This window comes from Kogia breviceps, chromosome X, assembly GCF_026419965.1.
Source record: "Kogia breviceps isolate mKogBre1 chromosome X, mKogBre1 haplotype 1, whole genome shotgun sequence".
In the NCBI taxonomy this organism is placed as follows: domain Eukaryota; kingdom Metazoa; phylum Chordata; class Mammalia; order Artiodactyla; family Physeteridae; genus Kogia; species Kogia breviceps.
Genome location: NC_081330.1, coordinates 67,039,504 through 67,052,017, shown reverse-complemented (window position 1 = coordinate 67,052,017; position 12,514 = coordinate 67,039,504). Strand labels below are relative to the sequence as shown.

The 12,514-nt window shown below is 37.5% G+C and overlaps 1 protein-coding gene across 7 annotated transcripts in view; it reads left to right on the top strand.

Moving 5' to 3' along the window:
- The window catches only part of ATP7A (ATPase copper transporting alpha), a 147,905-nt gene that overhangs the window by 79,680 nt on the left and 55,711 nt on the right, over nt 1–12,514 (top strand). For all 7 annotated transcript variants that reach the window (XM_067022991.1, XM_059050748.2, XM_067022992.1 and 4 more), the window contains 2 exons: nt 8,032–8,521; nt 9,043–9,768. In XM_067022991.1, the coding sequence (XP_066879092.1) occupies nt 8,116–8,521; nt 9,043–9,768 (1,132 nt within the window). In that variant the 5' untranslated portion in view covers nt 8,032–8,115. The remainder of the gene's footprint in view (nt 1–8,031; nt 8,522–9,042; nt 9,769–12,514) is intronic.

Sequence of the window (12,514 nt, the reverse complement as noted above, 5' to 3'; positions counted from 1 at the left end):
ACTAAAATTATATTAGCAATGAAAATTCTGACAAAGCACTCAGTTTATAGAAAAACAATGCTACAACTTAAACTAACAAAATCTCCACATCATTTTCATTTTAAAGCATTTGGCTTTTAAATTTTTAGATTGGTTTTGGGCTATTTTCTTAGTCTCTTAAGAATTGTCTTTTGCTAGTTCATACATTGATTTAATAATTTTAAGTGGTAACCTTTATTTAAGTTGGTCAAATAGGATAAATATTAATAGAACTTGATGGCTTACTCTTATCTTACTTTAATTTTCAGTATGCTATATTGAAGCATCAAAGTAGAGAGTTAATATATATACATTATTTTTTCAACAAACAATAATAGAATTTGTATTCAGACATATGTAATATAAATAAGATTCCTATTATATATTTTATATAGTTTTTAGTTCTCAAAAATATATTGTGGGAGGAGAATCAAACATATTAGAAAGTCAAGATTATTGATAAATCATTTTACTTCTCTGACTTTAGTCTGAAAAATGACAGAATCCTTTCAAGCTCTCAAAAACCTCTGAATCACTCTATGTTGAGTTGTTATGAAAATGTTAGAAAGTGGGCTTTAAACCCTTTGAAGACTCCCCCACTGGCTGAGTAGCATGCTAATCTGAATTGATGATGACATATAAATTAATTACTGGGAGGATAAAAAGGAATTTCAGTGTGCTGAAACTTTAGCAAAGGACCTTTCCCAAGTAGCTTTTGAAAATGGGGAAATGTGAGAATGTAGTAATTGTCAAATCCTGCTAAAAACCCAAAGAAATATATTCTCTAAATTATTTTTTATTTAAACTGGTATGGGAGTAGATATGAAATGTTGGGGGGGGGAGTAAACATAGAACTAAATTTTGGTTCACACACTAGAAATATTTCATCCTTTTCAGGTGTTTTTATTTATGTCACACATTGCTCAAATCACAGGCATAGAATTTTAGTTTTTCAAGGAAATTTAAGATCATCTAGCCTCACCATTTATAGATGGAAAGAACATGGACTTTGGAGTTAAATCGACCTACGTTTGAATCCTAGCTCTTTCATTTTCTTGCTGGGCTTCTTGGGCAATTTATTCAATTTCCTAGCCTTCATATAGGAAATTCGATCACTTTTTATAATCTGTAATTATAAAATTATACAGAAAACACATGCAGATAAACTATATGGTGCTTGACTTGCAAGGTTGAGACATTTCAGTAGACAAAGAACTCCATTAAAATAATGGCTCTTACAATTCCTATGGACAATTAGAACCCTTTACACCACTGTTAATGCTGTTGAGGCCACAGAGTACGTTTGATTTGTTCTCTTCAACTCCTACCTTCATCTAAATATAGTGAACAGTCCTCCATCTTGAGTCTTTCATAGGAGCCATATTCATAACTTGTAGACTGTTAGATGTTTATTTTCAGGGGAACTATTGATAAAATAGAAAAATAGTTTCTCTGGGAAAAAAACAAAACAACAACATTGATTCCTAATGAAAGATTCTGAGAAAGAGAAGCTGTTGAAACTTTCGATCACTGTGGGGAATAGGCCAAGGTGGTTTACATTGGTGGGGATCATGTGAAAGGAGAGGCACAGACCCAGAATCAGACAGACTGCTGCCAGCAATTTCTGGCTCTATGGAGTCTGTGCCTGCTTTTGCTCACCATTGGATCCCTAGCAAGCTAGCACGGTGCTGGGAACAAAATAGGTACTCAGTAAATATTTGTTAAATAAATAAATGCTATTTTAGCTTCCTGCCCAAGGATTTGGCATCCAGAACAGTATTGTGATAATCACTATGTGAATTTCCTCTTAAAAGAAACAAAGGTGCTGCCTGTTTTTGTTTCCTTTGAGACCTTAGGCTTGAAAAGTCTCTTTGATATCTAACATTCAGAGGAAAAGTTGAGTGCTGTTATCCCAAAGGGGAACATTTTTGTGCTAGGTGTGGTTGATCCAGCTTTAAAACACACAAATGGAAGCTACTAAATAAGGAAGTGTTTTCTGGTTTGCAGCATGAAAACAACCTAGGATAATACAACGTTTTGTGTAGTATTTTATATACATAGTTTCCTTATTTTTTATGTCTTTTATAAATAGAAGACAGGCTATAGCAGTAGAAAGTATAGCAAACCATGTAGTGACAAAGTGATTTTTGCCTTAAAAATCAGCTTTAAGAACAGTTTCTCATAGCTAGTGGGAAGCAGCCACATAGCACAGGGAGATCAGCTCCTTGCTTTGTGAGCACCTAGAAGGGGTGGGGTAGGGAGGGTAGGAGGGAGATGCAAGAGGGAGGAGATATGGGGATATATATATATATATATATATATATATATATATATATATATGTATAGCTGATTCACTTTGTTATACAGCAGAAACTAGCACACCATTGTGGAGCAATTATACTCCAATAAAGATGTTAAAAAAAGAACTGTTTCTCATTGCATATGTTGGTAAATTAAAATTGTGAGGGGAGGATAAGCTCAAAACCAGGTCTTGTTTAAAAGATACCAGATACAATGTATTTAAACCTAAAGGGAAAAACATCCCCTTTCCTTTTTTAAAAGTTTGGCACTTTATCAGAAAATGTATAGAGCAGTACTGTCCAATGGAATATTCTGTAATGATGAAAATGTTCTGTATCTACTCTGTCCCATATGGCAGCTGCATTGGCCACTGAATGCTAGAAATGTGGCTAATGCAATTGAGGAACTGAATTGTTAATCTCTTAATTTTTTTGTTTTTAAAATTATACCAAAAAATTGACTTCTTTTTGGTATATAGTTCTATCAGTTTTGTTTGTTTGTTTTTAGGTTTGGTAAAATTTAACACATGTATAGATTCTTTTGTATAGATTCTTTTAACTATCCCCACAGCCAGGACATCACAGTTCCATCACTCACGTCACTCCAAAATGATTCTTCACTAAATGCAAATATAACTATGTCATTCTCCTGCTTAACTTTTCCATGGCTCTCTATTACCTACAGGATAAATTACAGACTATTATTGGCATACAAGAGGCCCCATAATAAAGCAGTTGCCTAATTCTGCAGCCTGTCATCTTTCTCTACTTTTGTGTTTCCATTTGTCATAAATTCCCTGCTTCATGTATCCTTGCTGATTTCTGTTTTTCCTTTAACATTCAGGTATTATCTCCTCTAAGAAGCCTTTTTTGACACATATTCCCAGGGATGAATGGGTGTCCATTTTCTCTATCCTCTGTTCTAGTATTGCTCCCTGTGACTGTGTCATGATCAGCTTTGTATCATGAGAATCTCAGTTCCTGGCACATATAATAAGTGCTTGATAGGGACTTCCCTGGTGGTGCAGTGGTGAAGAATCTGCCTGCCAGTGCAGGGGACTTGGGTTCGATCCCTGGTCCAGGAAGATCCCACATGCTGCAGAGCAACTAAGCCCATGCTCCACAACTACTGAGCCTGTGCCCTAGAGCCTGTGAGCCACAACTACTGAGCCCGTGTGCCGCAACTACGGAAACCCTTGCAACTAGAGCCTGTACTCCTCAACAAGAGAAGCCAACGCAATGAGAAGCCCGTGCACCACAACAAAGAGTAGCCCCGGCTCGCCGCAACTAGAGAAAGCCCGCGTGCAGCAACGAAGACCCAATGCAGCCATAAATAAATAAATAAATAAATAAATAAATGCTTGATAAATATTAATTGTTCAGTGTTTACTTTTATATGACTTGCTGCTGCAAAGAACTACTTTCATGTTGATTTACTCATATGATACTTATAACAGCCCTGGAAGATAATAGGGCACATTTCTTCATTTTTCAGATGGTAGAACTATTGAGCGTGGTTGACTAATAAGGGGAGAATTGATACTGGAACTCAAACCTTCTGACTCCCAATCCAGTTTTTTTTGTATGTGTGTGTGACTACTTCATAAATCTTTGTAACCTGTTAGCAAAAGAGATGCAGGGTAAGATGTCCCGGTAGTAGTTAAATTTATGTACAGTTGCTGAGCTTTAAGAATACAATCATTGTTTTTATAATCAAATCAGGCAGAACAATAAAGATGTTCTTTTTTTTTTTTTTTTAATTTTTTTATTTTTTTTGCGGTACGCGGGCCTCTCACTGTCGTGGCCTCTCCCATTGCGGAGCACAGGCTCCGGACGCGCAGGCTCAGCGGCCATGGCTCACGGGCCCAGCCGCTCCACAGCATGTGGGATCTTCCCGGACCGGGGCACGAACCCGCGTCCCCTGCATTGGCAGGCGCACTCTCAACCACTGCGCCACCAGGGAAGCCCAAGATGTTCTTATTTTGAACAAAAATAATACTTGACTGTAGTGACTTAGAAGGTTATAGAAATATTTGCTGCAAAACCCTATGAATGTTGGGCTTCCCTGGTGGCGCAGTGGTTGAGAGTGCGCCTGCCAATGCAGGGGACGCGGGTTCGTGCCCCGGTCCGGGAAGATCCCACATGCTGTGGAGCGGCTGGGCCCGTGAGCCATGGCCGCTGAGCCTGCGCGTCCGGAGCCTGTGCTCCGCAATGGGAGAGGCCACGACAGTGAGAGGCCCGCATATCAAAAAAAAAAAAAAAAAAAACCCTATGAATGTTGCCAGCATTCTTATACCTTTTCTTGCCAACAAAGTTGTCTTAATTGAACATTTTAAAACTTTAAACTTCATATCAAATTTGTTTTCTGGGGCTTCCCTGGTGGCACAGTGGTTGAGAGTCCGCCTGCCGATGCAGGGGACATGGGTTCGTGCCCCGGGCCGGGAAGATCCCACATGCCGCGGAGCGGCTGGGCCCGTGAGCCATGGCCGCTGGGCCTGCGCGTCCGGAGCCTGCGCTCCACAACGGGAGAGGCCACAACAGTGAGAGGCCCGCGTACCGCAAAAAAAAAAAAAAAAAAAAAATTTGTTTTCTGTAGCTGATCCTGTTTCCTATATTAACTTTTCAATTGGTAGAGTGTGGAGTGTTGGAATTATTTGTGAAAGGAGATGGAAGAAAGAGTAGTTTGTTCTCTGCTATGAAATTCTAGGGCGCGTTTTGTCTATGTACATTTCAAATGCCTGATCAGTACCAGAGTCACGTATACCTACATAGAGCTTTACCATTCCTGTAGGTACACAAGACATTTTGTGTTTCTTTCCAAAGAGAACAGTAAAGATGAGAACTCTTAGAGAACCTCCATCTGAATTGTTTTGTTCTTTTTTAAATATGGTTTTTGTTCTTCAATTTGTTAATATGGTGTATCACATTGATTTGCATATGTTGAAGAATCCTTGCATCCCTGGGATAAATCCCACTTGATCATGGTGTATGATCCTTTTAATGTGTTGTTGGATTCTGTTTGCTAGTATTTTGTTGAGGATGTTTGCATCTATATTAATCAGTGATATTGGTCTGTAATTTTCTTTTTCTGTAGTATCTATGTCTGGTTTTGGTATCAGGGTGATGATGGCCTCATAGAATGAGTTTGGGAGTGTTCCTTCCTCTGCAAATTTTTGGGAGAGTTTGAGAAGAATGGGTGTTAGCTCTTCTCTAAATGTTTGATAGAATTCACCTGTGTAGTCATCTGGTCCTGGACTTTTGTTTGTTGGAAGATTTTTAATCACATTTTCAATTTCAGTGATTGTGATTGGCCTGTTCATATTTTCTGTTTCTTCCTGGTTCAGTCTTGGCAGGTTGTGCATTTCTAAGAATTTGTCCATTTCTTCCAGGTTGTCCATTTTATTGGCATAGAGTTGCTTGTAGTAGTTGCTTAGGATGCTTTGTATTTCTGTGATGTCTGTTGTAACGTCTCCTTTTTCATTTCTAATTTTATTGATTTGAGTCCTCTCCCTCTTTTTCTTGATGAGTCTGGCTAATCAATTTTGTTTATCTTCTCAAAGAGCCAGCTTTTAGTTTTATTGATCTTTGCTATTGTTTTCTTTGTTTCTATTTCATTTATTTCTGCTCTGATCTTTATGATTCCTTTTCTTCTGCTAACTTTGGGTTTTGTTTGTTCTTCTTTCCCTCGTTCCTTTAGGTGTAAGGTTAGATTGTTTATTTGAGATTTTTCTTGTTTCTTGAGGTAGGCTTATATAGCTATAAACTTCCCTCTTAGAACTGCTTTTGTTGCATCCCATAGGTTTTGGATTGTCATGTTTTCATTGTCATTTGCCTCTAGGTATTTTTTGATTTCCTCTTTGATTTCTTCAGTGATCGCTTGGTTATTTAGTAATGTATTGTTTAACCTCCATGTGTTTGTGTTTTTTCCCCTGTAATTGATTTCTAATCTCATAGCATTGTGGTCAGAAAAGATGCATGATATGATTTCAATTTTCTTAAATTTACTGAGGCTTGATTTGTGACCTAAGATGTGATCTATCCTGGAGAATGTTCCGTGCGCACTTGAGAAGAAAGTGTAATCTGCTGTTTTTGGATGGAATGTCCTATAAATATCAATTAAATCTATCTGGTCTATTGTGTCATTTAAAGCTTGTGTTTCCTTATTAATTTTCTGTTTGGATGGTCTTTCCATTGGTGTAAGTGAGGTGTTAAAATGCCCGACTATTATTGTGTTACTGTTGATTTCCTCTTTTATAGCTGTTAGCAGCTGCCTTACATATTGAGGTGCTGCTATGTTGGGTGCTTATATATTTATCACTGTTATATCTTCTTCTTGGATTGATCCCTTGATCATTATGTAGTGTCCTTCCTTGTCTCTTGTAACATTCTCTATTTTAAAGTCTATTTTATCTGATATGAGTATTGCTACTCCAGCTTTCTTTTGATTTCCATTTTCATGGAATATCTTTTTCCATCCCCTCACTTTCAGTCTGTATGTGTACCTAGGTCTGAAGTGGGTCTCTTGTAGACAGCATATATACGGGTCTTGTTTTTGTATCCATTCAGCAAGCCTTTGTCTTTCGGTTGGAGCATTTAATCCATTCACGTTTAAGGTAATTATCAATATGTATGTTCCTATTACCATTTTCTTAATTGTTTTAGGTTTGTTTTTGTAGGTCCTTTTCTTCTCTTGTGTTTCCCACTTAGGGAAGTTCCTTTAGCATTTGTTTTAGAGCTGGTTTGGTGGTGCTGAATTCTCTTAGCTTTTGCTTGTCTGTAGAGCTTTTGATTTCTCCATCAAATCTGAATGAGATCCTTGCTGGGTAGAGTAATCTTGGTTGTAGGTTTTTCCCTTTCATCACTTTAAGTATATCATGCTACTTCCTTCTGGCTTGTAGAGTTTCTGCTGAGAAATCAGTTGTTAACCTTACGGGAGTTCCCTGTATGTTATTTGTCATTCTCCCCTTGATGCTTTCAATAATTTTTCTTTGTCTTTAATTTTTGATAGTTTGATTACTATGTGTCTCGGCGTGTTTCTCTTTGGGTTTATCCTGTATGGGACTCTCTGTACTTCCTGGACTTGGTTGGCTATTTCCTTCCCCATGTTAGGAATGTTTTTGACTATAATCTCTTCAAATATTTTCTTGGGTCCTTTCTCTCTCTCTCTTCTCCTTTTGAGACCCCTATAATGCGAATGTTGTTGCATTTAATGTTGTCCCAGAGGTCTCTTAGGCTCTCTTCATTTCTTTTCATTCTTTTTTCTTTATTTTGTTCTGCAGCAGTGAATTCCACCCTTCTGTCTTCCAGATCACTTATCCATTCTTCTGCCTCAGTTATTCTGCTATTGATTCCTTCTTGTGTATTTTTCATTTCAATTATCGTATTGTTCATCTCTGTTTGTTTGACCTTTAATTCTTCTAGGTGTTTGTTAAACATTTCTTGCATCTTCTCGACCTTTGCCTCCATTCTTTTTCGAGGTCTTGGATCATCTTCACTATCATTATTCTGAATTCTTTTTCTAGAAGGTTACCGATCTCCACTCCATTTAGTTGTTTTTCTGGGGTTTTATCTTGTTCCTTCATCTGGTAAATAGCCCTCTGCCTTTTCATCTTGTCTATCTGTTTCATTCTTGACAGTGGTTAGATGATTGATATTTTTAAGTTCCATGTCATGTAATTTAATTAAACTGACTTCTGAAATTTCCTTCCAAAAGGTTTCACTGGAAGAAAAAAATGCAACCATTATTTATGACCCTAAACTGCAGACTCCAAAGACCCTACAGGAAGCCATTGATGACATGGGCTTTGATGCTGTTCTGCACAATCCTAAGCCGCTCCCTGTTTTAACTGAGACCGTGTTTCTGACTGTTACTGCTTCACCGGCTCCACCATGGGAGCATATCCAAAGCACCTTGCTCAAGACGAAGGGCGTGACAGACATTAAAATTTCCCCTCAGCAGAGAACTGCAGTGGTGATAATAATCCCTTCTATAGTGAATGCCAGTCAGATAGTAGAGCTGGTTCCGGCTCTCAGTTTAGATACAGGAACTCTGGAGAAAAAGTCAGCAATTTGCGAAGATTTCAGTATGGCTCAAGCAGGCGAAGTCATGCTGAAGATGAAGGTGGAAGGGATGACCTGCCATTCATGTACTAGCACCATTGAAGGAAAAATTGGGAAACTGCAAGGTGTTCAGCGAATTAAAGGTAGTATGCCTGATGTTATTTGTTTGATTGCTTTGTTTTCTGTTTTGGCGTTTTTAACTTTTGCGTTTTTCTTAAGCATGGGTTTTGAATCTGTGGGACTAGAATGTTACTGCTTCATTGAAGTCTGAGGTACAGTGTATTCCCAGCATTAATACTAGTAAAGTTAATGGTTATATATAAAAGTTCTGTGAATCTTGAACTAGCATAAAAGGCAGCCAGGGTGGTGATTCATGAAGTTCAGGGTTCTTAACACAACATGCGTAGGGTCCTCTTGACCTCTAATATGTTTCTATTCAGGCATGCAGAAACTTGGAGACCACAAATGTAGTGGTCACATCTTTTACTTTTTTTCTAGTCCATATCATTAACATTTTCTGAAAAGAACAGAATTATTTTAAGAAAGGATAATGATGACAATGACAGAAATAATTATGTATGGTATTGATTTGGTCTACAGAATATTTTCTGAAGTGGCCCATGAATAACTGAACTAAATAATTATTTTCCTTTTTATTAACTAGTTTCCCTGGACAATCAAGAAGCTACTGTTGTTTATCAACCTCATCTTATCACAGCAGAGGAAATAAAAAAGCAGATGGAAGCTGTGGGCTTTCCAGCATTCATCAAAAAACAGCCCAAGTACCTCAAATTGGGAGCTATTGATATAGAACGTCTAAAGAACACACCAGTCAAATCCTCAGAAGGATCACAGCAAAGGAGCCCATCATATACGAATAATTCAACAGTCATTTTCATCATAGATGGCATGCATTGTAAATCATGTGTGTCAAATATTGAAAGTGCTTTATCTACACTCCAATATGTAAGCAGTGTAGTCGTTTCTTTAGAGAATAGATCTGCCACAGTAAAGTACAATGCAAGTTTAGTCACTCCAGAAACTCTGAGAAAAGCAATAGAGGCCATATCACCGGGGCAATATAGAGTTAGTAGCACAAGTGAAATTGAGAGTACCTCAAACTCTCCCTCCAGCTCATCTCTTCAAAAGAGTCCTCTGAACATAGTTAGCCAGCCTCTGACTCAAGAAACCGTGATAAACATTGATGGCATGACTTGTAATTCTTGTGTGCAGTCTGTTGAGGGTGTCATATCAAAAAAGGCAGGTGTAAAATCCATACGAGTATCACTTGCAAGTGGCAAAGGGACTGTTGAGTATGATCCTTTACTAACCTCTCCAGAAACCTTGAGAGAAGCAATAGAAGACATGGGATTTGATGCTTCCTTGTCAGGTAATATCATTTTTTTCTTTGATTCCTTTAATGTTCTTTTGTTAACACTCTGCTGGTTCTTTTGGCTTTTATCAATGATAAATGAGAGGCACTGCTATTCCACTTTTTGGAAATAAGACATATGGAGGTAGTCAGCAGTATATACAAAGATGCATAAGGATGTTTGCCTAATTATTTATAATATTTAAAATCTAGAAACATTAAATAAAGCATTATACCTCCATATGATGAAATGCTTAGAAGCCATAAAAAATTGTGGTATTGAAGATACTTAATGCTGCGGGAAAGTGTCTGAGATATTTTGTTAACTGAAAAAAAAAGCAAGCAAAAAAGCTGTATGTTCAGTATGATCAAAATTTTATAAACCCATGTATAAGGATTTATACCATGTATATGTTATTTATGTATATGAATGAATAAAATTCCTGGTAGGACATGAACTAAATTTTAACAGTAGTTATTTGTGAGTGTAGTTATTTGTGAGTGGTAGGATAAAGGTGATATTTTATTTTCAATTTGCTTTCTTATGTATTTTAAGGTTTTTTTTGGTGTGTGACAGGGATGTATGTATGTTTGTATGTATTTTTGTATATATAATATGGGAGAAACAAATGTTATTTTAAAAAGAAAAAAATAGGGCTTCCCTGGTGGTGCAGTGGTTGAGAGTCCACCTGCCAATGCAGGGAACATGGGTTCATGCCCCAGTCTGGGAAGATCTCGCATGTCGCGGAGCGGCTGGGTCCATGAGCCATGGCCACTGAGCCTGCGTGTCCGGAGCCTGTGCCCCACAATGGGAGAGGCCCCAGCAGTGAGAGGCCCGCGTACCACAGAAAAAACAAAGAAGAAAAAAGTAGAAATAAATAATAGAATTTTAACTGTAGTTTTGAATTTAGGCATTCAAATGAACCTGACTCTAGAACTGGCCCAAAGTCTTCCTGTTTCCTGGCAGAACTTACCTTGAACTAAAACCAAAGACGTATATCCAATGGAATTTGCCCATGTGAACTTGTTTTAAACTAGAATTGAACCTCTCCTTGAATTAAACTGGAAATTCCCTAAATGAAATTTCTTGCTATAAATAACAATGGAAAAGTTGAATAACTAATTTCTAGACAATGTCATTAACATTTGCTCTTTTGATCAGAATGAAAGATATCAAATAGCAGTGTTCTCTTTTCAAGCTTACTAAAACTGAGAAGCATAAAAAATTAGTCACATGCTCAAATTATTATGGTAGATAAGTGTCAGTGGAAAAGGACCCAGAGATATAAACATTTTTAATTTTCATGTTCATGACAAATGGTAGAAATTATAGGACTGTCACTTTTTAAAGTCAAGATGTAGTTCACATACCATAAAATTCACCCTTTTATTTTTTTAAATTTATTTTTATTTTTTTTTTGGTTCACGGGCCTCTCACCGTGGTGGCCTCTCCCGTTGCGGAGCACAGGCTCCGTACACGCAGGTTCAGTGGCCACGGCTCACGGGCCCAGCCGCTCCGCGGCATGTGGGATCTTCCCGGACCGGGGCACGAACCCGTGTCCCCTGCATCAGCAGGCAGACTCTCCACCACTGCGCCACCAGGGAAGGGAAGCAAATTCACCCTTTTAAAGTACACAATCCAGTGGTTATTAGTATATTCACAGCAATTTGCAGCCATTGCCATTATGTAATTTTAGAACATTTTTATCAGCCTCCCAAAGAAACCCCATACTGGTTAGCAGTCACTCCCCATTTCCCCTTCACCTCCCCCTAGCCCAGCCCCTTTTATCTACTGTTCTGTTTCCTGGCTTTATGAATTTGACAACTCTAAGTACCATATAAATGGAGTCAGAATATTTGTCCCTTTGTATTTAACGTCTTTCACTTAGCATAATGTTTTCAAGATAACAAACGTTCATCCATGTTTGTGATATGTATCAGTACTTCATTCCTTTTTATTGCTGAATAGTATACCATTGTATGCATATACATCATTTTGTCTCTCCATTCATCAGTTGATGGAGATTTGGGTTGTTTCCACTCCTTGGCTATCATGAATAATGTTGTGATGAGCATTTGTTACAAGTTTTTGCATGAATATATGTTTTTATTTCTCCTGAGTATATACTAGGAGTGGAATTTCTAGGTCATATGGTGAATATGTTTAACTTTTTCAGTAACTGCCAAGCTGTTTTCCAAAATGGCTGCACCATTTTATATTCTCACTTAGGAGTCTCACTTTGATAAAGAAGATCTCAAAAGACCAAGATTCTTGTGCCTTAAAAAAGATACACACACACACATGCGTGAATACGCGCACACACTGGAATACTACTCAGCCATAAAAAATGAAATAATGTCATTTGCAGTAACATGGATGGACCTAGAAATTATCATACTAAGTGAAGTGAGTCAAAGACAAATATCATATGATATCACTTATATGTGGAATCTAAAAAAATGATTCAAATGAACTTATTTACAAAACAGAAACAGACTCACAGACATAGAGAAAAAAACTTACGGCTACCAAAGGGGAAAGCAGGGGAGAGATAAATTAGGAATTTGGGATTAACAGATACACACTACTATATATAAAATAGATAAACAACAAGGACCTGTATAGCACAGGGAACTATATTCAATATCTTGTAATAGTCTATAATGTAAAAGAATCTGAGAAAGATGATATATGTCTGGAAAAGAATATATATATATATATATATCTGGTTGATAACAAATGACTGCACTGGTGTTCTGCTAG